The following is a 26,272-nucleotide window of genomic DNA, read 5'->3' on the forward strand; positions in this document are numbered from 1 at the left end:
CAAGGCCAGTCTCAGCAACTTAGCAAGATCCTATCTCAAAATAAAATAAAAAAGAGCTGGGGATATGGCTCAGTGGTAAAGTGCTCCTGGTTTAAATCACTAGTATCGCATACATACACACACACACACACACACACACAAGTCCCATAATGGCAACAACAGTAGTAACATTAATCAAAGAATTATTCAGCTGATGGGAATGAAATTTCAACCTTCCTGCAACCTGGGCTACCCATTCCATAGTAATCCTGGAAATAAACTAAGATATTTTTAATAACTGGCATAGTTGAGGAGAAACAAATGGATGAAATTCTATTTGTACCTACAGTTATAAACACACAGCTGAGATTTCCTGACTTTAAATCTTAACATTTTACCACATTACCATCTGCCCATCAAAATGAAATGCAATGCTCACTTTAGTCTAAAGCCAAAATCAATTAATCAAGGTAGAGAGTGAGCTGAAGACAAAAGGTAAATTAGAATACCCACTAATTTAAAAACAGAAATTCTGAACACTGCCCAAAAGCTGAAGTACCATGACCAAAGTAGAGATGGTTTAATTAAAGATACAACAGGGCTTGGGATGTAGCTCAGTGTTAGAGCACTCACTTAGCATGCATGAGGCCCTGAGTTTAATCCCAGGTCCCAAAAAGAAACAAGAAGCAAAACCAAAAGGGCAAAAAGACCTTCTTTTTTATGTTTATAAATCCCTTTTGATAAAGAATCTGAAAAGATTTAAATTATATCTGGTACAGTTTAAGAGTAGCTAATAGAGTTGATATTATTTCCCTGAGACTTCCTGGAAGATGACAGAAAAATTATAAAAATAAAATTAAAATCCTATACAATCCCAACACCCAGAGATAATCACCATTAAATCTGGGGGTGGATCCTGGAGATTAAACCCAGGACTTCACACATTAGGCAAGTGCTCTACCACTGAGCTACATCCCCAGCCCTCTTATTTTTTGATTTTGAGACAGGTCTCCCTAAGATGTAAGACAGGTCTCACAAGTTCGAGTCCCTCCTACTTCAGCCTCCAATGTTGCTGGGACTACAGAGTTGTGCCTTCATTCCTGGCACCATTAAAATGTTTATGTACTACCTTCCATAATTGGCTGAATAATTGCTCTCAAAGATCTGAATCTAATCTCTAGAACCTGAAAATGTATATGGAAAAAAAAAAAAAGGTCTTTCTGTGCAGCTGTGATCTTTTCTTCTTCTTCTTCTTCTTCTTCTTCTTCTTCTTTTTAGTTGTAAATTGATATAATACCTTTATTTTGTTTATTTATTTTTATGTGGTGCTGAGGATCGAACCCAGAGCCTCACACATGGGAGGCAAGTGCTCCACCTCTAAGCCACAACCCCAGCCCCTTAAGGACCTTGAAATGGGGACATTATCCTGATTTATCCAAGTGGGGCCGAAGCACAGTCACAAATGTCCTTATTAAAAAGAGGCAGAAGGAAATTACAGAGAAGACAACAAAGCGTTGTGATTGAGATTGGAGCGATGCAGCCAAAGAATTCTGGCAAAACAAGGAATGCTGGCAGCTAGAGAGAGGCGGAAGAGGCAAGGAAGGGTTCTCCCTGGAGCCCTTGGCGAGGGCACTACCTTGCTGACACCTCGATTTCGGCCCAGAGATACTCATTTTGGACTTCCAGACTCCAGAACTATGAAAATAAGAGTCTGTGGGGGTTTTGCTTGTTTATTTGTGGCTTACTTTATGCTAGGTAAGTGCTCTACCACCGAGCTACAATCCCAGCTCACAAATCTATTATTTTAAGCCACTAAGTCTGTCATAACCTATTAAAGCAGCCACAGGAAATTAATATCCTTGCAATATTTTTAAGAATTATTTTACATAGTTCAGATAATATACACTGAAACTTCTATGAAAGTATCTTTTGAATTAGGTTTTTTGTATACATGTTTATGTATTATTCTATCAGATATGCCATAATTTACTTAACCATTCTATTTTTGATAAAAAATTAAAATTTTTCACTATTATAAATAATGTCCTAATGAACGGTTTCATATAAAAGAAATTTTCTTGTATTTTTAGTTGTCAATGGACAATTTATTTATTTATTTATTTATTTATTCACAGTTCTGAGAATTGAACCCAGGGCCTCACACATGCAAGGCAAGCGCTCTACCACTGAGCCACAACCCCAGCCCCAATTTTCTTGTATTTTTAATCAGTTTCTTGGGGTAGAGTCCTTAAAAGAGAATTTGCCAATCTTTTCAGAAGCACTGTACCAATTCAAACTTTTACTCAGTACATTCTTACAATAACCAAGAATTTTTTAGTTCTTGCTAATTTAAACAATAAAAACTGGTATCTTTTTGTTTTAACTTATAGGTTTCTGCTTGCTGAAGCTAAAATATATTTTTCACATTAATTAGCTAATTGTAATTCCTAATTATATTAATTGCCAATTTTGTGACATTTTTGCCCACTGAATTATTGGGTTCTTTTTAAATATTTACATGAGGGCTTATTATTAAGGGTATTAACCATTTATTATGTTGGCTGCAAATTTTTCTTCTAAATTTTTACTTATTTTCTAGCTATTTGCAGTACGAGGGAACTGAACCCAGGAGCCATCTACCATAGAACTATATCCTTCAACACCACCACCCTTTTTTTTTTTTTTTTTTTTTTTTTGAGACAGGGTCTCCCTAGGTTACCCAGGCTGGCTTCAAACTTGTGATCCTACTGCCTTAGCCACCCAAGTAGCTAAGATGACAATTGTGCACCACCATACCCAGCTTATTTTATTTTTGATATTTCTAACCTAAGAGATTTTTAATATTTTTTAAAATATTTTTAGTTGTAGTTGAACACAATACCTTTATTTTATTTATTTATTTTTAATAAATAAAAATAATTTTTTTTATTTTTAAAATTGAGGATTGAATCCAGTGCCTCGCATATGCTAGGTGAGCGCTCTACTGCTGAGCCACAGCCCCAGCCTCCATTTTTAATTTTTGTGGTATATCTTTTGATATTTTTATCTCATTCATTATTTTTACATTTAGGAAGTATTGCCCATGGATATATTAAACAAATAATTTTATTTTTCTTCTAGTCACTCTCATTCCTGCTTATTTAAAAATTAAAGTTTATCCTCAAAAGTCATCTACTGAGTTTGTTTTTACATAAACAATAATATTTTCTAAAGTCAGTGACTCATTCCCACTAAAGTAAATCATAGTTTTAATATCTTTCAGCATTTTTCAACTCAACTAACTCCTCAACTAGTAACTTTTTTCCAAGAAATCTGTCTTTATCAATTAGATTTTTCACTACAAAAATAACACTAGATGGAAGAACCAATAGGTTTTATCTCTAAGCAATCAGTATTGGCTGCATAGAGCACTAGATTAAGAAAAATGCTGGGGGGCTGAGGTTGTGGCTCAGTGATAGAATATTCACCTCATGAGGCACTGGGTTCGATCCTCAGCGCCACATAAAAATAAATAAAGATATTGTGTGCATCTAGGACTAGAAAAAAAATAAAATAAAATAAAATAAAAAAGAAAAATGCTGGGCAGAGAAAAGCAGCAGCATTACAAAGGCCCTGGTTTAGGGAGGGGAACACAGCAACAAATGCACTCTCTGCCTCACACTCTGGACCCTGAAGGATGAGACTTTACTTCTCATTCTTCATTCTCTGTACTTGGTCTAGTGCCTTTTGGGTAACTGAATGATAGATATACAGTCCAAGGCCCTCTCTTTGAGGCATTCTGTGCAATTTAATACAGTGTTTCATTATTACAGTTTAACTTCAAATTTGCTATAGGGTCACTGAGACAAGTCCATCTTCAACATAGCAAAACATTGCTTCTATTTATCCTCTGTTCTAAGATACACTGATGCTAATATCAATTAACTGTATAATCTTTAAATCAGACAAAGTGGCTAGTAACACTATTACCAGTCAGTGAACAGATAAGCAATCCTTCATTGAAACTGAGGAATAATTTATTCAACTGTTAAGAGAACTGTTAGAATAACTCAAATTGTTTACATTGAATAAACAAACCTCTTGTACAGAGAAAATGAACACACTAAATACAATGGACCATGGCATGGTTTATACAGCTATTTAAATATAAATCTCATACTCTCTGAATGATTTCCTCAGTAAGAGATAATTAATTTTAGAAAGCAGTTAATACTTACAATCTTATAAATCTCTAAATTTTTAAAATGCCATTAACAAATCACTTTTTTTTTGTCAATGAACATTCATTTTGTTTACTTATATGCAGTGCCAAAAATCTAACTCAGTGCCTCACACATGCTAGACAAGCCCTCTACCACTGAGCTATAACCCCAGGTCACTAAATCTCTAAAATTTTAAGGTCAGACAACTATACCCGAGGGTCCTTCTGAGTTTAGAATTCTTTCACATGTAGAAGAGATCAACTATTTGATTAATGTCTCACAGAATCAGTGGGAGAAAGCAGACTTGCTCACTTACAAACTGAAATGAATTAGACTCCCACATTCATATAGGTCAGTCAATTTATTTGGTGGCAAACACAACTGAATCTATAATAATAATGTCAAAACAATTATTTGATGTAATTTTTTTTTAATTTATTAGCTTTACTTTCAAAAAGTGAACATAAACTATACCTTCATTGCCCAATCAGAGTCCAGGTATCAATGTAAATGTACGCTGAAGTTAAGAATTAAAACTATAGGTGCAATTACATTTGGGGCTGGGAAAATTCAAAGAATTGAAGCAAACCAGGTTTCCCAAGGTACTTTGTTCCTGATAGTTCATACTGTACGTTTACTCCATCTCTACTTATTCTTTTCTTTTCTAATTCCTTCCCAAGTGTGGACCTTAATACACCAGGTTCCTCTTCTGCCAAGCAGACTAAATAAGTGCTATGCTATTCTAACACTCACCCGCTGTTACAGGCCTCCTTCACTTCAAACATTTCTTCTCTTCCTGTTGCTCCTTGATCAATATCATTTCAGGATCACCTAGGCTACTCCTCCCCATTACTTACTATTTCAGATTGTACTATTAGTTCTCTCCTGTGCTTCTGAGCAAGCACTGGTCACAGAGAATTCACATGAAAAATGCACAAAAAATAAAATGAAAATAAAAATAAAACATTTATTTCTGGCTTCTGTATTACACTTAAATTTGCTCTTTTCACCTCCTCCATTTATTCCTAGTTTCCTGAAAGACTTGGATCGATTCTTATTCTTACTTTGCCTATAATCCTTCAGGGTACTGAATGCCCTTTGCCTTCCATCAGAAAAATATAAAATAGTTCCACAGATTCCTCCAGATACAGAGAAATACAATATTCAGCCTTTGCATATTGCCTTGTATTCAGAGCTACATGTCCTTCTGTTCCTGGGGCAGAGACAGTATCAGTATAGCAATTGTTCCTTCTAGTTTTTAAATACCAAGTTTTAAGGTTTTCTTCTCAAATATACATTTTCCAAAACCTACTTTTTTTTTACCTTTTTTTACAATTACCATTTAAAAATACTTTAAATATGTTTTCATATTCACATGAAGTTTACCTTAACCAAATTATTCATTTGGAACTTGGATTCCCCCCACACAAAAAAAAATAATAATAATACTTTGAGGAGTTTCCTTTTTTTTTTTAATCTTGTGGTCATAAGATCACCAGGTAAAAAATGGAGCAAAATGAAGTTCCTGAAAAAAAAAAAAAAAAGAGTTAAAAGGAGAGAGAAGGACTGGCAGAAAGCTGCTGAGAACAGCTTGAAAATATTCAAGTACATGTCTCTTCCCACCAAATGCAAATGGAGGGTGAAGGCCAGGTTTTGTAGGAGTTTATCTAAGAGCAGACTCCTGGGGACCCTTGCTTCATCTCCACCCTCAGAATATGTGGGCTTCAATATGACACAATGATTAAAAAAAGAAACAGAAAGAAAACTTTTATCCATAAATATGGTAGTGGCTATAATTTCTGAGAATCACAAATTCAGTTAGGCTATTTGAATATACTTTTTATAAAAATGTGGAAATAACTATTTCCCCATTTAGATGTAGTACTACCAAAATTCCTTTCCATATGTTATAGAAAAAAATGTGCCATCATTATCAAAACATATTCAGATGTAGACAATTATCATTTGACAATTAAAAATAAAATTTTTAAATTTTATAAGAAACAGTCAGAGGTAGAACATAATATTCAGCCTTTGAATACTGTCTTATATACAGAGCTACAAGCACTTTTGCACCTGGAGAGAATATGGTATCAGTGTAGAATTATTCCTTTAGTCTTTTAAATATTATTTTTTGAGATTTTCTTTTCAAATATAACATTTTCCAAACCCTACTTGTTTTGTTTCGTTTGGAGGAAGGTGACTTTTTTATAAAAAAACTACCTCATTTTAAAATACTTTAAAGACAGGGGATGTGGTTCAGTGGCAGAAGACTTGAATAGCATGCACAAAGATCTGAGTTTGATCCCCAGTACCTCAAAAAGAAAACTCTTTATCATCAAATACTTTAAATATGTTTTCAGATAACTCTTTATATGCAGAAAAAAAAAAATCCCTATATTTTCCAAGATTTTTTCCCTTCTGTAGACTTGTAAATCTGGTACTTAACCATTACTCCATTTGGGCCCTAACAACATTCCGAGGCCTTAGGCCTCTTGTCAATAAAACAAGGTGAGTCTTTGACCCCTGCTAGCCATTTTTTTTTAATTCACACATAGTAATGGCACATATTTATGTGGTTCCGTGCAATGCTTTGATACATGTATGCTTTGTGTAATGATCAAATCAGTCTCATCAGAAATTTGTCATCTCTTTGTTGTAAGAACTTTCAAACTCTTCTAGCTATTTTGAAATATATGTTATTGCATTCAAACTATATATTGCATTGATGAAGGTGTTTGTCCTAAGATAAACCACTGACTTTTGCCGGCTATACCCAATTGGTTGCATTATAACATCTGTAACATGAAAGTTCTAGGTTGAGTTATACAGTAAAGTGATTTTTAAATTTCTATATAACAAAGGGATACAGACTTCTGTAAACAGTTCATTTAAAAATACTTTCACTTACAATAATTTTTTTTTAGAAATTCACCTTGACAAACATACCTATATTACTCTAGCTTTAAATATATTGCCTATTCATGTTTCTATGTTTTAAGAAACATACATATGTCATTAAAATCTATACTAGTCATAATTCAGTGACAAGATATACGCCTACAAGCAGGCATTTTAAGAGCACACAAAAATACTTAGGGTACTAAGCATAGGAATCTGCTTTTTTAAAAAATACATGTTAGTGCCTATTTTTGGTATAACAACATCTGAATACAAAATATACTGTTATTACAGAATGATGACAATTTTTTAAGATGATACAATGCATATATTACTAAAAAATATGAAAAGCAAATTATAATTGCTACTATAACTAAGCCTAGTGATATTTTAAAGAAGTCATTTTATTTCCAGCCAAGTCATTGATTAAACTATTCAAAATGCCCAATTTCACTGGTTATGAATCTCTCTTCTGAGTATTCAACATCACAAGCTTTTTGCTATAATTCCAAGGCTGCATTTAGGGACCACTAATTTCAGCTTTTCTCTTCCATATTCTACGAAGCATGCAATAATGCACACTGAGAATGCTGCCCCTATAGTATTCTTGGGAAATATAGTCTTATAAGCCAAGATATGACTGTCCCCTAGAAGTGAATGATTAAAGTATATGCCAAACTGAATTCCTGATGAGTAATTCAACTGGCATAGACAGCTTCATCTACCCCACTCCAGGCTGTCTTCCCACCCCACCATAAAAGATTGCTGTGAACACAAAGACCCTAGGATGTCTTTACTAGAGAGAGAACTCCTTACATGATTACGTGTTAGCTTTTAACACAATATCACTTTACATCGTTTTTATTCAACTACATGAACAATATATTTTCCAAAATAAAAAGTACAGGGGCTGGGGTTGTTGCTCAATGGTAGAACACTTGCCTAGCATGTGTGAGGCACAGGGTTTGAACCTCAGTACCACTTAAAAATGAATAAATAAAGGTATAAAAACGTGTTGTATCTATTTTTTTCAAAGTACAACATAACCCAGTAGTAATTCCATATAAATTACACACACATCACTATTTCCTATTTTCTTTGTTTTGATTTAGAATTAAATTCAGTGACTTTTTGAAAACTAGATTCCGATTTCAAAAAAAGGGACATGCTGTTATTTTTTAAATTCGCTCTAAATGATGAAGGCAGATTTAGCAAAAGAAGCCATATAAATCTCATAAGAATGAAACAGTAGTTTATGATAGCTATGATTATTCTCCAAAATATCCATTCGTCTCTGTACTACTTAAAATATACAGTTTTATTTTTTAAAGTAACTTGAATAAAAAGAAAAAGAAGTTGATAGGATAAACAATGACCATTCAAAATGACTTTGAAAACCTTCAAGTAAAAAAATTTCCTTTTCTTAACCTGGAGGAAAAGGAAATAACACTAAAGGTGACACCCATATCAGCTATAGATATCTGAAAAGGAAGGTACTTCCATTTCATCAGCAGGGGAGAAAGTTGTTTCCAATGCCCACAGTCACCAAGGATTGGCAAAGAAGTTAACTCCATCTGGGATGGAGGTGTCAGATCAACAAATGAAACCACTGATTGTGAGTCCTGGGGGAGCGGAAACTTATGCCAGCCATTGGTATCCACAGAGTGTGCAGGGGCAAGATACACTCTATCACAGACCAACAAATGAGCTTGGCCAAGGCAAAAGCGTGTAAAGTTTCAAACACTCTAAGGGAAGCAGAAAGACCACAAAAAGGACAGCAGTAAAGGAAACACAACCATAAAGGAAACTTAGGCATAAAACAGGGACATTCGATGCCAGAGAAGAAAACCTACATGCCACTTACAGGTTTAATACATCAGCCAGGCTTATTGAGTTAAATATCTATGCAAAATAAAGCCCAATTCATCTTTTCCATAGGTGAAAATTCTTATAGTTATCTCTCCTATTAGACTGAAATGAGAAAATGTCATTTATTTGACTAAAAGAGAAAAATTTCCCCAAATAACTAGAGACATGGGTCAGAGACCAAAAGAATACAAGTAAATTACAGCCAAATATGAGGAAGGAAAACATTTTTTTGAAAACCCTATATGTCACAATTCCAAAGATTGTGACTAACAATAAAACAAAAGCTGAATAATGCCAAAATTTACAAAACATCTTTTTAAATACTTATTTTTAAGTTTTAGGTAGACACAGTATCTTTATTTTACATTTCTGTTGTGCTGAGGATCGAACCCAGTGCCTTATGCATGCTAGGTAAGCACTCTACCACTGAGCCACAACCCCCAGCCCTACAAAACATTTTCATACACGTTTCCTCATCTTCTTACAACTCTGAGAAATAGGCTGAGCAGATATCACTATCATCTAACTTTGGGGGAGGAAAAAAAAAACAAATAATCAAAGTCAAGTGACTCATTTAAGGTCATATAAGTGGTATGAAGCAAAGACAAGACTTCAAGTTTTCTGAATACAAATATGATACTCTTTTTATAATATCATTATTACATAAAACTCCTATTAAAATCCACCAAAAGCATACTAATAAAATTCTGGTCAATCTAACCATGCACTGCTTACTTATCTGTCCTATAGCCAATCTCAGAATTGTCAATATAAAACTGCCTTCACAATCTGGTAATTTTTTTAAGATAGACACAATATCTTTGCTTCATTTATTTAATTTTATGTGGTGCTGAGGATGGAACCCAGTGCCTCACATGTAAGAGGCAAGCGCTCTACCACTGAGCTATAACCCCGATTCCTCACACTCTGATAATTTTTTGAAAAACTTCAGTAAACGAAAGATTTCAGAACTGAATCCTTCCTATAAAAAATAACTTAGGATCAGACTTCCTGGAGGTTCCTGAGATCCAGAATCCCAGCAGAGATAGGCAACTTTGGGCCCTACAGGTCTGTTGATTTACTCTCTGTACAGCAGATACCACCCAAAAAAATACCCTAAGGCGTGATTAGACCTAAGCACCAATCACAGTAACTTTTACACTCATAGAACCCTGCTGCAATCCCATCCTGGGACTGCACTGATCTGGTCTGTGCAAACAGAACTCCAATTGTCAGTACCTCCCCCTCCATCCTACCTTACCCTGGAGAGAAGGGAAGCTGAGAGTTATTTCAACCTGCTTCAATTGATTTGTATAACTCCTGCCCCCACCATTCATGTTGTTGCCATTATTACTGCTGTGGATAACATGACACCTGTTGTATATGCTTTAAAGCCAGATCTAGTTCAAAAAAGAAAAAAAAAAAAAAAAAAAAACTTATTCTAACCTTTATGATTGCATCTAATGAACTCAATTTTACCCTTTCAACACTGATAAACCTCTGCCAATGTTTGTTAAAACTAATAACAAAATATAATGTCTGTTTCACCATGGCAAATCCCTGCTTGTTCCCTCACCTACTTCCATAATGTATTGTCATTTATAACCTCTGACAGTTGGGCCACATTTCCTACATTACTTAGAAACCAAGCACAGTAATTTTAGAAGGTTTTGTACTGGAAATTGGTTTCCTAAAGAAAAGATAACCCTCACTTTTCAGTACAGCTAACTCATGAGAGATGATTTTGTGCTATGTACTACTTTTTAATATGAAAAATATTTTCAAATATTTTTTATTTCAACAAATCTTGATCAATAGAATTTTCATTATAATTCTTCCTTGAGCTAATAAATAGAATTTGGGAGTTATGACAACACAATACATTGCAGAATAAAGAGTACTGTTGTATGAGTCTGTTTCACAGGTACAATAATCTGCACATAGCGGAGGGAGGAAGGGGGTGGGCTATACAGAAGACTTCATCAGTTATTAGCACGATTCAAGGGAGAAAGAAAAACTTAATCTAGTAGACACATAATCATTAAATTTTACAATGGAACAGAGACCATTTATCAGACTTTAATACAATCTGGAAGAATATCCCTCAAAACCATTTGGTTCCTTTTGCTTTCCAAAACAGCTTTCTAATTTGGTTTTCCAAATTCTGATCCTAAAAGCATTGCCTACAATGGAATAAATTAATATTCCCCATCCCAAGTACAATTAACAGGTTCTTGGTTTAAAAAAAAAAAACTTGTTGTGATTTTGGTTAACAAAAACCAATCATCCAGAGCCTCATTTGTGTTGAACCTGCAGATAAAAACTTTGTGTTCTGCAAAACTAAGGACCAGATCACAAACTGAAAGAGTTACCAGGCTTTTACTGTGACATCTCTTTCTTTCAAAGAAATAACTGCATTTATAAAAAATAGTTTTCACCAAGGGAACAGGAAAAAAAAAACACATATTGAGCCATAGACAAATGTCTTGTGAACTACAGTATGTCCACACTAAAAGAGACTGGAGGGACCTTCTATTTGAGCCTCCTCGTTTTGCAGATGAGAAGTTACACTGCATCCTAGAGTTACCTATCCAGGGTATTAAAATTAGTCAGAGTTGGGCATTTAACACAGGTCCCCTGACTCCCCTCAGTCAGTGTTTTTCCCATTAAAGAACACTGCCTACTTCATCCCAAAGCAGTAAGAACAACTCTGAAGTCACACAAACTTGAGTTCAAATCCCAGCTCCCTTACTTTTTATCCCTGGATAGAAAGTGATTTAAATTCTCTAAGCCTTACTGTACTCATTGGTAAGTAGAAACAATAACATTTTCTAATAGAACTAAATGAAAAATGTATATGAAGTGCTTATTACAGAGCCTAGTACAAAGTAAGAACTCAAGATAAAGTAACACAATTACAATTTAAACATACATAATATGAACCTTACATCAAATAACTCTCTAAACCACAATAGTATTACCTTGCTATGATACACATACGTCATAAGTACATTCATTTTAATTATAATTATGTCAGAGAAACAGAATGATAGTCAAAACATCAGGATCCAAAAATACCACCAAGATATCATTTCAAATGTTTAATTTCTCTTTTTATTAGAATGTAATTGACTTTATTTATTTTCAAGTGTCATATGTCAAAGCTTACCTACTTATAAAAAATTATACATAATTTTGAAAAGTAACCAGATCCTAATTAAGTGAGAAAACTTTCTATAGTCATTCCACACGATAAATCTCAGTAATAAACTAATAATAATAAATAAATAATAATAAAAGAAACTAATTTATTTATTGATTCATTTATTATTTATAAATAATAATAAAAGAAACTAATTTATTCACCTTTTTAAAATGGTATGATATAATAATTACAGACCCAAGAAGTTGTAAAAATAGTAGAGGTACTATTTTCCCAGGTACTCCTCACCCAGTTTGCCCCAGTAGTAACATCTTATATACCATAGTATATCATCAAAACCAGGAAACTGACGTTCGTGCTAATTGAGATAATTCACACAGCATAAAATTCACCATTTTAAAGTGTACAATTCAATGGTTTTCACATTCCCAGAGTTGTGCAACCATCACCACCAACTAACCATCTTATAAGGTCACCATAGCATTACACTAAAGACCGTAATATCAAATGTCTTCATTTTTTAAATTTACCTAGCTCAAGCTAGAAGTAACTTTTCATTTGTATTATTGATAACCAACTTTTTCAGAATTAATACTTTTATTTATGCATGTCTACACCAACACTAATTCTACAAAGATGTAATTCCTGCCCTTCAAAAGTTTGCAGCCTAGGGGCTGGGGTTGTGGCTCAGAGGTAGAGCGCTTGCCTAGTGCGTGTAAAGCCCTGGATCTGATTCTCAGCACCATATAAAAAATAAATAAATAAAGGTATTGTGTCCAACTACAACTAAAAAATAAACATTAAAAAAAAAGGGGGTTTGCAGCCTAGTAAAAGGCAGACATCTGAGGTAGTACATTTCAAGGTAATAAGGTCACCCCAGGCACTGCTGGGCAACAATGGGGAGGGAGTCTATCCTGGAATAAGATGTAATAAGAGTCTGAACCATGCAGCCAGGGAAGATGCACATGAAGGATGAGACCAGACAATGCTATAAATAAGGCAGCAACCAGGCACAATGGCACACATCTGTAATCTCAGCTACTCAGGAGCTTGAGGCAGGAGGATTACAAGTTCAAGGCCAACCTCAGCAACTTAGTGAGCTCCTCTCTCAAAATAAAAATTTTTTAAAGGGATTTATTTTAAAAATAAAAATTTTAAAAGGGTGCACTTCAGTGGTAGAGCACTTGCCTAGCACACATGAAGCCCTGGATTCAATCTCTCTAGTACTTCAAACAAATAAAAAGAAAGAAAGGCAGCAGAAAGATCATGGAAGTCCTTCCATGCCATGCTAAAAGGCATATTGATAGTGGGAAACCCATAAAGGATTTGTAAAAAGAGAAAATATCAGAGTTGCATTTGGGAAGCATGTGAGAGAAGTAAATGGGTCTATCACACCACAGTTAGATTATAACCTAGACCATCTAGATAACAAGAACAAATGGGGAGCCAGAAAATGCAATGTATTCAGCACTAAATATTTAGCATCTGGCCCAGGAGAGTCTTAGTCCCAGCTCCAGGGCATTCTGGCATAGTCTTGCTCAGTGAGGTATTCAACATGATTCATTGATCATTGACTATGTTAAATACTACCCCCACATGGAAGCTAAGCCCAGAGGACTCATTTAAAAAATTTTATTTTATTCTTTATTCTTTCTTTCTCTATTTATTTTTGGTACTGGGGATTGAACCTAAGGGAGCTTTACCATTGAACTACAACCCCAGTCCTTTTTCATTTTTAAAATTTGAGATAAGGTCTTGCTAAATTGATAAGGGTCTCTCTAAGTTGCTGAAGCTGATTTCAAACTTGCAATCCTTCTGCCTGGGATCACAGGAGTGCACCAACCACACCTGAAGAGAGTTCCTCTAAACAGTTAAGTCTCTACCATAACTCAGAGCTGGAACATTAAAACATGGATCTTCAATATTCTTTCATCATCCCGAACCCATTTATCCAGATTATAACCAGGTATCTATTTCTGCTTAAGGCTCATCCTTCCTCAGTTCTCTGGGTTTGGTCTTTTGTTTCTCCCTTTACCCAAATTATTTTAATTCTCCCTCCAATTTCACTAACTTCAACAGTCCAGATTAGAGAATCCAGCAGTGACCCCACAATGTTCACTCAATCCCAAAGCAAAAACACAGTAGACCCAGAGTCTCACTGGGCTAATAAAAACTTTTTTTTAAGTTAATAGAAAACTCTAAATATATAATAGCCAATCTAACTAAAACCCAAAGTTTTCAGGAATCTTTAGGTTGGAGCCCCAAAATGTCAAGACAGATTTCCATTCATATTATCTCAAGTTCCCATTAACTACAATACATAACACTCTTATGTTAAATAATGAACTTAAAAGATATCCATATATGTGAGATATATATGTGTATGTATATGTGTGTATATATGATATATATACACACATATACATATACATATCACATTGCACTTTTGTATATATTTACCTTCATTATGATTATACCTTTTTATTAAACATCTTCTGCCACACAAAGACCATAAGGCAATGATGGCAATAGAAGCACTAGGGTGAGGTAGAACCCTGCTTCACAAGAGTGAGGATCTGTATTTAATTCCCAGCACCAAAACAATAATAAGAAATGGTAAGAGATTATATGAAAAGAGTGGCCAGAAGTATAAATTAGCATAAAGCAAAGGAGATAAGAGATAAACAGAAAAGTTATCATGTCAGGAAAAATGATAGAAAACAAAATTGTGGAATTCAGGATGTGGGGGGAAAGTAAAACTTCTACACTTGTTAGAGTATACTTGCCCAGCCTGCATGAGGCCCTAGGTTCCATCCCCAGCCCAGAAGAAAGAATAAATAAATTCCACTTCTTTTGTCATTGTCTTTCAACCAGAAAGTAAAGGTATCTTATGTGAAATATATTACTAGTAAAAAATAGTTCATAACATTTTGTAACTACATACTGAAAGATCTAATTTGCAGCAGATCATCATCATATCTGCCTCTTTAAAAAATGCATCCTACTGTCATAGATAACTAATTAGAATAAATTAAAAAGTAAATAAAAAAGACAAATGGAAAAATGAATATATACTACCTGCATCCTTTCAACAATAAGTTTTTGGAAAGTTGAAAAAAAAAAGAAGTTAATAAGTTCTCACACTCATTACATATTTGTCATCTGAAAAAAAATAATCTGTCAGACTTTCTAGTGTACCCAATGTTAAAAATTAGAATGAACAATATTTCCTTTATCATAAAATTATTAGAAAGCAATTATTAGATGTGCTTTCTGTAAAAAAAAAAAAAGCACTATTCAATTAAACAAGTTTGTCTAAATTATTCAAGACATAATTAAAAGAAAGTGTTAATTTTTCAGATCAGCAATGCTACTTATAAAGTCTGACACAGCAATAGCTAACTCAGTATCTTATGTCCTGCAACTATTTCAAGCAAACTCCTATGCACATTTTTTAACCTATTTCATATATACTAGAATCTGGAATTGGGCATAATTTGAAGTTATACTCTAGTACTGGGATAATCTTTTATCATATTTTTCTCTCTCAACAGCAAAAATTTCTTTGATAGAAATAATCTCTGAATAATCTCCCAGAGAACTGATGGGCTATTCTGTGGAAATGCAGGATCAATATGCCATAAAACATTCCAGGCATCTTTGCCAGTCCATGGAGTCCTTCTGACCTGCAAACTTCCAATTCTATAATAACATTGGAGGTTTGGATTTTTCTAGAGGTCAAACTCTGAAAGAGGGCAGGCTGGGTGCTTTCTCCAGCCTAAATAATTCCTGGAAATTTATAAGCTCCTTCAGTGAATTGATTGATTCTGCTTTATTGTGTTCTGATCAAAGTTCTTATCTGCTTAGTTCATATCTAACAAAGCCTAAAAGAGAATCTTAGTGGGACCTGCCTAAAGCGTTTGAAATTCTCTGGGAATCCTGAAGTCAACTCTTCCACTTAGGTATTCTCAAAACGAAACTGGGGCCAGGCATAGTGGCACATGGCTGTAATCTCAGCAGCTCCAGAGGCAGAGAGGAGGATTTCAAGTTCAAAGCCAGCCTCAGTGACTTAGCAAGGCCCTAGGCAACTCAGAGAGACCCTGTATCTAAAATAAAATATAAATAAAGACTGGGGATGTAGCTCAGCAGTAAAGCATCTCTGGGTTTGATCCCTGGTTATCAACTCCCCCCAAAAAAATTTTTTTAAACTAAACTGGGGCCCAAATTAGGGGCAGAGAAAAAAAAGTTCTTGAGTTACATCAGGATGCAGAGGAAAAAAGTTCCCCAGAAGCCTGGAGATGAAGGACAATTTGCTTTACTATGGAGGACAAAACTATGAGCATCCCAAATGTTTCAGCTTATTCCTGCTACAAGTTCAACGACAGTAGCCAGACACTGGAGTGTGCCCTGTGGGTATGCTGTGGTATGCTGTTTTGATTTACCACTATTTTTTTCAGATCTTGAGCCTTTACTAATTTTTTTGGCTCTCATAATTATTACTACTTCTCAGCAAGCCCCCTTAATCTCTCCAACAAAGGAGTGCTCCTATTGTCAGTTATCCTCTATTCATCAGTCTTCAAACTATCCCTTCTTTTTCTCCTTTTCCAAAGCAAAATAACCTATTAGCATTGGCATTCTGCCGAACATTGATTGCCCAAATGCCCAACAGTGCTTTCTTGGAGGTTCCCATCCCCAAAGCTCTAGCCTAGCATTGTGTTAAGAACTAAAAGTGCACACTGTGTAAGGCTTGGAGCTTTGGAGCTGGCAGGCAGGGGTCTGCTGGGGACCCGGGGAAGCACTCTTGGATCCTCTAGAGAAGCTATTTTAGGTGGACACTTAGGTTTAGGGACAAAGATGTTGAAATGTGCCTTTTTAGGGCTGCATGGGTCACATTTCTTAACTGTTCATATAATTGAGGCTGCACTGTATCCACCAAAAAAGTTTTGAACCTCAGCTAAAATTTGAAATTTGACAGCCCCTCCAGACACCCCCTTATTTTTTTCATCAGATTGCTAAAATGATGCCAGAGAAGAGGTCTCTTGGAAATAAAATTCGTGTGTCGTTGCTGCAGCCACAGAATTAAGATTGAAATCTGAATCCACCTTTTTGTTATATGATGCCATTGCTTTGTGAAGAATCTTAATTTGTGTTATACAGTTTTAGAATCAGATTTAATTCAACACCAGCTTTATGCATTTATTTTTAGTTTGGACTGACTCCTCTCAGCATGTCAAGTATGATTGAAATTTGCTGACAGTAATTTTCCCTAAGCAAGTACATTTCTGTTACTTGATTCAACTATATACCATAGTAAACATACTAAAGGAAAAACCAAAGACTCATCTTTACCTTTTCTATCTAGAATCAGACTACTGATAACTCAACCTAGAATGACCTCAACATATCCCCATATCCCATTTTCTGCTTTAGGCCATTTTTCATAACCTTGCTCAAATCTTGCCTCCACTAAGAAATACTTAATATTTTGGAGTCCCTCCTCCCAGGCTCCCACACACATTTGCACTGCCACAGCATACAACCTTGTCTGAGCCCCCAATTCCATTATGTTTATACTTGGAGAGTTGTATTTGCAATTCCTATCTAAATTTTAAGTTCTTAGATGACAAACATACTTACTCTTCCTTTTACTCAATGCCTTAAGTTGTGCAGAAAATTTGTTTTTAAAACAACAAATAAATATACAATAATCCTTTAGGCCAAGGAGACCAAAAAAAAAAAAAAAAACCTGATAAATATAAAAGCAACAAATTAGTACAATGGCCCCTCTGTAAAATCCTTAGAATCCTGCCCACTTGAAGAAAGGTGTGTACATATACAAATAAACTAGCTTTCACCTGACAAGGGTAGAAAATCAGTTAAGACTATTCAGAAATAAATCAAAAGTCAGAAATGTAACTTTTTCATTCTTTGCTTCTCCTTCCTCCTCACATTTGATATCCAATCACTACTACTTGTCAATTTTACCTACTCAATGTCTCTAATCTACTAGTAATGACTCTCAAACTTCAGCAAGCATAAGAATCAACTAGAAACCTAAAGTAAACTGCTGAAGGGCTGGGGTTGTAGCTCAGTGGTAGAGTACTTGCCTTGAATGTGGAAGGTACTGGGTTCAATCCTCAGCACCACATAAAAATAAAATAAAGGTATTATGTCCATCTACAACTAAAAACATAATTAAAACATTAAAAAAACTACTTAGCTTCATATCCACTTTCTGTTTCACTAGGTCTGGGGTGGAGCCAATAATTTATAATTCTAACAATTACCCAAGTGATACTGATACTGTGGTCCAGGGACCATACTTTGAAAAAAAAAAAATCACTGCTTTAACCCATTCCTTATTCTATCTTCCATGCCTTTGACAGAGTTCACAATTTTTACAAAAGGGAAAAAAGAGTCCTTGGGTTGTAGCATGGGAAGATGACTTCAATGATGCATGAGAGTAATTAGATTTGTTCTTGATCTTGAATAGGTTCCTTGGTGGGCAGTAGACTTCTGAGGTTTTGAAATGATCATTAACACTCAGGAATGAGTCCTAAAGCATTTCTGGAGTTGTCCAGAGTGTCTCAAAATTTGAACCAGCAGATGAGGTCATGGTCATGCAAGGAGTCAGAAGTAGAGGAGGGGGAAATGAAAGCAATAATCACAGTCAAAGGGGTATTTTCTGTAGACAAGTGAATGGGGCTATTGTACACAAACTCAGTGGTTGCCAAGCATGTGGCCCAATTATTTTGCCTGTATGAGCATGGCACGGAAAGATCTCTTTAGAGAATTTGATTCACACAAGTTTTGTGTTTAGCCTGACATACAGCAGGCAGAAGCCTAGAGAATTTGAACCTAAGAGTCTTGACAAGTTTCTAGAATACAATGGAAGGAAGTTAGAAAAATCATAAAAGTAAAATTCCATCCTTAGAAATAATAAATAATTTCAACTGATAAAGAACCAATACAGTGGTCTATCTTGGTCAAAAATACTGCCAACAATAATGAGGATGACACAGTAGCCTTGGGAGACAAGAGGTCCATAATTTAAATCTAGGGTTTAATCTCTCAGAAAAACTGGAGTTTGGAGTATGCACACTTAGACTCTGCCCTCCGTAGTCTATCTTTAACTCTAGCTAAATTTAAAGTGTTTATAAAAGTTCAAAGAGTTGCATTTGGTCACTAGTACAGGAAGGAAAGACCTGCTTCAAGGCTACAAAGGACATACGACTAGGGTACTTTGCTCCCTTAGGGAAAATACCATTCATTTTGCAACATGGTAATGAAGATATTTTAGTATTCCTCATATGTATCAGCTGCATAAGAAAAACATTCAGGTGACTGACCTGAGCCCAACAGGTCAAGGCTAGGAAACAAGAAGTACGATGATTATGACCAAGCCTTCAGGAAAGCAACATTACTCTTCCCTGAGCACCATACAGGTACAAAGGAGAAGCTGGAAGGCTGGTGCCAATCCTCCGTGGTATTCACATTTGCTGTACAAGCGCTTACTAGGCACACCTAAGAGAAGAGTGACACACAGCTGCTCCATAAAACAGGGTCTGCAGATCACACAGAATGTTATGATGAGGCTGTCAAATATGAATTCAGATTAAAATAGACAACTAGAAACAGGCTGAGCAGCATGGTTCATTTCCTGTTGGGACAAGAGGTTAGAAAATGAAGCTGTGAGGGTGTCTGCTTCTCATTTTATGTGGTACAGACTTAGGGGAAAGAAGTGAAGATTTCTATGGCTCTGGTGATCCCTACATTCAGAATCCTAATTCTGGCAGATCTCTAACGCTCCATGATGCACTACACTACACAGAATTCATTGGATCTAAGCCCTCTAAACTTGCAGAGATGAGGGGGAAAAAAACCTGAAAGACTTGAAATCCTAAGAGACAAGCCAAAAAGTCACAGGAGCTTACAGGCTGGAGCTCCATTAATTCAACAGAGGATAATTGCAGAAAGTTATCAGAGAGAGTGACCTCAAAGGTTCCATAAATACCACATTTACATACTGTACTTTTCACCAGGGAGATGGTTGAAGAGCAAATGGTTTAGAATGGGATGGGCTGGAATTTTTAAGGAGTTATATAGTTGTTAGAAAATGTTTATTGTTTTCAGGCATAAGAAATCTTAAAATGTTGAAACTAACACAGCAAGCATGCAGCACAAACAAATCAGAACAAATATTTATTGAACTATAACTGTGTATGGCTTTGAACAAGATGCTATAATTCTTAGGGTTCACGATTCACAGCTCTCTATTACTCTCTCCTTTGTAAATTCTAAAGTACAATCTACCATAGAAATACTTTTGGATCATTTTAAGAACTTTAATATAGTAATTATTACATCATTGGCAAATCTCTTCTAAAATGAATGCCTTACCTCTTATTTTGTTATACATTTTTATGCCTATACCTAAAACCACTACAAAGGTACAACAAAAATGTCTTATTCTAAGTTTGATATGAATGAGAGCACAACTATGATAAATGAGTTCCTAGGCAATTGTAACAAATAAAGGACTCAAAAACCTCATGCTTTTTTTATATTAGATACTATGTTGAATAGCCTCATCTAGTATATTGATTCCAAACATTTAACAGAATGCAAATTCATACAAATACCCATGAGTAAAATCTGCCATGGTGAATCCTTCTGGATCTCTCTCAGATTCCACTGACTCTTCCTTATACAGGAAAAAGAATGAGTGCACAATTGCATATCTAGAATTTACCTTCTATATAAAAAAAGATGAATTTCAATTAGCTTTATACAATAAATATTTAGTATAGAAATTAAGAAACAATATAAGTGTTTTTAGGATTTCTAGAAGGCTAATTTTGGAATTATCTTAGTTTCAAAAGCTAGTCTAACTGACTTGCTATTGTAACAAAGATGCTGAGAAAGCGTAATTACCTGTTAAAATAAAAAAGTACAAATCAACATGAAAATATGATAATTTTGTGTTTTTCTCTGTGAATAAAATTATCTAATTTTCTAACAACATTCCTTTTACATTAATGAAACCAAGGCTTCCACTTTTCAATATGAAGCAGAAATTTTTAGAAAAGACAAATCATACTCCAGGAATAAATGCCCCTCTGAATCCAAAGACGTGACAGGATAGAAGGAAGGTAAATATGAACTCCTTTTTTAAAAGAATTTTTAAAAAGAATCCTAATAAAGAATCGAGGTATTCCAATCTAGGATTTTAAAATTTCATTGAAATTAACCAGAAATCATTTTAAAGGCACTTAATGAATAAACTGATTTATTTTCTTTAAAAAGAATAAAACATTTTCCAATTCTATTTTCGACTTGAATAAGCCACAATGTAATATATTAGTTGTTTAAGTGATCCTTATTATTTGTAATATTTTCAAGTCATTTTCTTTTGACTATAAAATAAGTATTGATATTTCCATTTTACAGATGAGGAAACGAAGGTAAGAGAGAGAAAATGACTTGGGAAGTCAGAATGGAGAGAGGACAGGCTGGGGTTGTGGCTCAGCAGTAGAGTGCTCGCCGAGCACGTGCAAGGCCCTGAGTTCAATCCTCAGCACCACATAAAAATAAATAAATAAAATAAACATTTTTTAAAAAAAGATGGAGAGAGGAAACAAAAACAGAATTAAGAGAGAAGATCAGTTCTTAAGTATATTACAGCCACCAACTAACATTGAGCAAAATTTCTTTGACCTCCTAGACCTGTTTTTTCATCATTAAAATAGAAACCACCTACCTCTCAAATGGTTGGTTGAGGTGTAAGCAAAGCATCTAACAGCACACTCAGTACATAATTAGACATTCGATAAGCAAGTGCTCTCCCACCAACCCTCAATTCCATTCATCTTGTATAATGGATGTATAATCAATCCATAATGCTATGATGACAGAAAGGAGATAACAATACATGTAGAGTGCCTGGCAAGCACAGGACTCAATTCATTTGTTCTCTCCCTCCCCGGCTCTAGATGCCAAAATTACCAAGTGGATAAGCCACAATCAAATCAAAATATTGGTCCCTCTGCAGAACTGCCTCTGCACTTACATTTTATTTATGGTTGTAATTTATTTAAAAGTCAGTTTAACCTGGCTACTTAACCAGTTACTTTAATGTATCCCTGTTAAAATCAAATTCACTTCTAGGATACCTTTACCTTTCAGTAATATCAAAAAAAACTATTAAAATTTCTCACTTGAATATGTATTTTTAATTCATGTTTCTACTAAAAAATTCTGCAATGTATACTCTTAATAACTTATGAATAACATAAAAGATAGTTTAAAAATATATTCCTTAGGATATTACATGCCTAGGCATTTCAATGACTCAATTCAGTTTGAGTTCAAAGACATTAGATAGCTTTCTCATTTTTCATTTTTCCCATTTTTCTCCCAAATAAAATAACAAAGTAAGGTAGTAAATGTGGAACATAAAATAGATATGCATAATAAAACAGATATGTGAAAAATATGGACCAGTTCTGCACTTTTGAGGCAATGACCTTCAAAACTGGCAGGGAGCTATTAACAATGTTCTTCACAGGGAAGCAATTATACTACAGACCTCCAATGTAAGATTTCATTTCTCATGTCTACAAACACATTTGTATATCAGAAAGAAAGAAACTGTGACATCCTTCATTGAGAAGATATAAGGCATTTTGATTACATTAATAAGCATATCCTAAATGCCAGATCAGTATAGCTGCTGCATTATGAAACCCTTGACCAATACTTTGACAGAACTGCCTACAACTGAAATTTACCAAATATGACTATCATGATTACAACCCAGTGATACATTTCTAGTCCTGTAATAACTTAAGTGTTCTCTGATTATCTCAAAAGTCATAAAAATCCTTCTAAAATACAAACCCTTATTTAAACACAAACATGACATAACAACACTTCAAGGAAAAAAGAGTTCAAATTAGCACCCAAAATTTTTATATATACAGTAGTGCAATTTTTAAGTTGTTGGAAATATTGCTTCATCTAATAAGAAGCTTACCCATCCTTTCCATACTAATTTAACAGACTCTGTGCCCAGTGTTTGACAAACAAACACGTGCACACACACACACACACACACACACACACACAATAGAAATGTACAGGACAAGTTGTTAAGAAAATCTCAATCTCTAAACGATCAAAAAGCTATATGTAAAAATATTAATTTCATATAAGATACTGTATTTCTTTTATATGATCTTTCCTCACATGGGTTAAAACAAAAGTAATTCAAATAGTGGTGCCAAAGAATGACATTACATATATTTTAGAATTCCTATTTTTTAGATTCCATACAAGAATCACAATGCACAATCATTAACACATCTAGACTGTGACACTGACTACAGTGTGACCAATTACACCATGCTTAATTTTTTTAATAGCATTAAATTGTAATAATAATGTAAAATAAGAGCAGGAAAACAAATACAACTGTAGTAGGATATAGCAAGTATAAATCCAGTGAGTCCTGTTCAACTTAAAAATATTCTTTTTAACTTAAAAATATTCTTTTTCTCAATGACAATGAGAGAAAAAAAAAACTACCCACAACTGTAATACCAATCAACCAACCTCATAAGTTCCACCAACTGGGAAAAATAATTAGTTCCCTTATTGTGAGATCTTAAAACCACAAGGTTATCAATAGTTTCTAGTGGAGTGGTAATGTGAATTGTGCTCATTATACTTTATACCTTGGTAAAAGTTAATGACCTGCTCCAGAAATTTTATTTCACCTCATACAGGAAAACTATTCTTAAGACTCATGAAGTCTAAATCTCACACTGCTCTTGATAGGCTATTGTGTAAAAATGCCTTCAATTTCAAAACAAACGGATATAGACTTCAAATATTATCAAATAACAAAAATATCAACTCCATGTTATTTTCCTCCTCCACCAAAACAAAAAACTATACGAGGCACAATGATACAATAGACAAAAAAAAAGTGGTATGCCACTCATTCATTAAGGAAATAATACATAACATTTCTCTGCCATATTCAACTACAAAAATCCTTTTACTTGATGGCATCTTTAGGACCGTTTAATCTGTATTTAAATGGCTCTTTCTTTAACCTCATGGATCTTTGGCAGCAGTCATCACTTTGGCCCAGAGCTGGTTTGGGGAGAGGGAGGAAAGGAAAGCGGAGAAAGGGCTGAACTGAGCACAGAGTCAGCAGAGAGCAGCTGCTCTCATATACTACCCAGCGTCTTTCTCACACACCGCTATTTTCCGCTATTGAGCATTGTCAGCAAAAATAAATAAATAAATGGGGGTGGGTATGCCAAAGAGGAAAGACCCCGGCAGGCAGTTTTTGTCTATCACATCTGAGCCGAGAAGCCTCCTCTGGTTTCTTACTGCAAAGGAAAGGGATTAGGTGAGACCCCTCCGGGTCTAACTCAATTTGCTTCTTCACAAAGAGCAGTTACTAGCTGTGCGCCCAGAATCTTCGTAGCTGATGAACTAAACACCGGGAGCATTGTCAAATGTTTTCAATCTCTGACTTTATAAAGGAGAAGAGGGGGCTGTAACTGCATTCCTGGGAAAGACTACTACTCCTGACGTGGCACACAGCAGTAGTGCAGAAGCATAAGCAAGAGGTTGTAAAAATCCCTTCAAAAATAGCAGGTTCTGAAAGAAATGCTGTGCAGCATTACTGTATTGTTGGCGTTTTTAAGTCACTGATTCTTTCTGGCCACTGCCAACCACCCCAATAGCTGAGACTTGTTGCTAAGTGTCTACCTTACGCCCCCCAGAAATATCTAACACAATAAGGTTTCAGGATCAAAAGGCAGGAGGGGGGCCTAAATCTTTAAAGCCCAGAGGGCTGGGCTCCCTTCAATAGGCCACTCTGCATGGGCTGCGCGTTCAGTTCCACCTTCTGAGAGCTCTGACTCACAAATGCTAGGGAAGAAATTATGACATAAACCTTTATCCTTCCAACCAAAGACCTAAGAAAAGCCAGCCAGTCGTCCTTGCCCAGCTGGGGAGCCGAAGCCTGAGCCCCCCGACGGGGCGGCCCGAGAAGGAGCCTTCCGCCCTGCCCGCCTCCCTCTGGACGCCCGCGGAGCGTGCTCCCGACCCAGTAGGGAGCCAGGAGTCAGAACCCATCGCCTACACCCCCGAGAGAAAGCAGGAGAGGAGTTGAGGGGCCGGGGCGCTTTGACTTGTCCGCGGCGACGCTGAGTATTGACCCCAGCAGGGGCTCCAGGCAAAGGAGCCCTGCATCCGGGCGGTCCTCCGCAGGCAGAATGGACAAAAGCGCGACGCTGGGGCTGAGGAGACCACCGGGCGGTGGCCACCGGCCAAGTTAACCGACTCGTGGGACTGAGGGACCCCGCGGACGAGGCGGCGCGGTGCTGACCTGGATGGTGCAGGTGTACTCGCTGTCGTCCAGCAGCCGCACGGTGCAGCTGTACTCGCGCTCCAGGCTCCTGCTGCTGCCGCTCATCAACCTGCTCAGCATCTTCCCGCCCGCTAGCCCGTCCCTGAGAGCGACGCGGCGGCGCTGCGGACCCTGGACCAGGCGCCCCTCAGCCCGGCAGCTCCGCGCCCGCCGGGGTCACCTGCACCATCACCCCGGCCCGATCGCCTCCGCTGCCTCCTACTGGCCCGGCTCCTTCTCCTTTTCCTCCTTCTCGGAGCCACCACCGCTTCCCCCCAGCCCAGAGCAAGCGCTGGGCTCTCTCCCCGGAGCCCCACTGCCTGTGCCCAGCTCTTGGGGCGGGGTCTCAGTCGGAGGGGGCCAATGGGGGTCAGCGCGGCAGAACTGAGTGGCAGACAGAGCATCCAATAGATATAGAGCACTGGGATGATGGACGGGCGGGGAAAGCAATCACGGGAGAATAGTCATACCCAGCCAAGCCAGACCAGCTCTCTAGCGTCCCAAACCAGCGGCTTGTCTCTTACCGGTGGTTCTTATGGATGCTGTTTCCCCTCCCCAGGCCAGGTATGGGTATCCATCAAGATTGATGTCTACTGCCAGGAATACATTTGAGCTCTGCTCTGTTTCAGGGGCCATGTCCCGAACCCTGCAACGATGCGGTTCCCGCCCTCTCGGGAGGCAGGACAAGGAGGCGACAGAGTGAGAGATCACAATCCCTGCACCTGCATA

The 26,272-nt window shown here is 36.3% G+C and overlaps 1 protein-coding gene across 3 annotated transcripts in view; it reads right to left on the bottom strand.

Moving 5' to 3' along the window:
* Frmd5 (FERM domain containing 5) overlaps nt 1-25,624 on the bottom strand; it is a 327,706-nt gene extending 302,082 nt beyond the window's left edge. For all 3 annotated transcript variants that reach the window (XM_076848521.1, XM_076848520.1, XM_076848523.1), the window contains exon 1: nt 25,523-25,624. In XM_076848521.1, coding sequence (XP_076704636.1) covers nt 25,523-25,624 — 102 coding nt within the window. The remainder of the gene's footprint in view (nt 1-25,522) is intronic.
* Between the last annotated feature and the right edge of the window lie 648 nt (nt 25,625-26,272).

The sequence above is a fragment of the Callospermophilus lateralis genome, chromosome 3 (assembly GCF_048772815.1).
Source record: "Callospermophilus lateralis isolate mCalLat2 chromosome 3, mCalLat2.hap1, whole genome shotgun sequence".
NCBI classification, from domain to species: Eukaryota; Metazoa; Chordata; class Mammalia; order Rodentia; family Sciuridae; genus Callospermophilus; species Callospermophilus lateralis.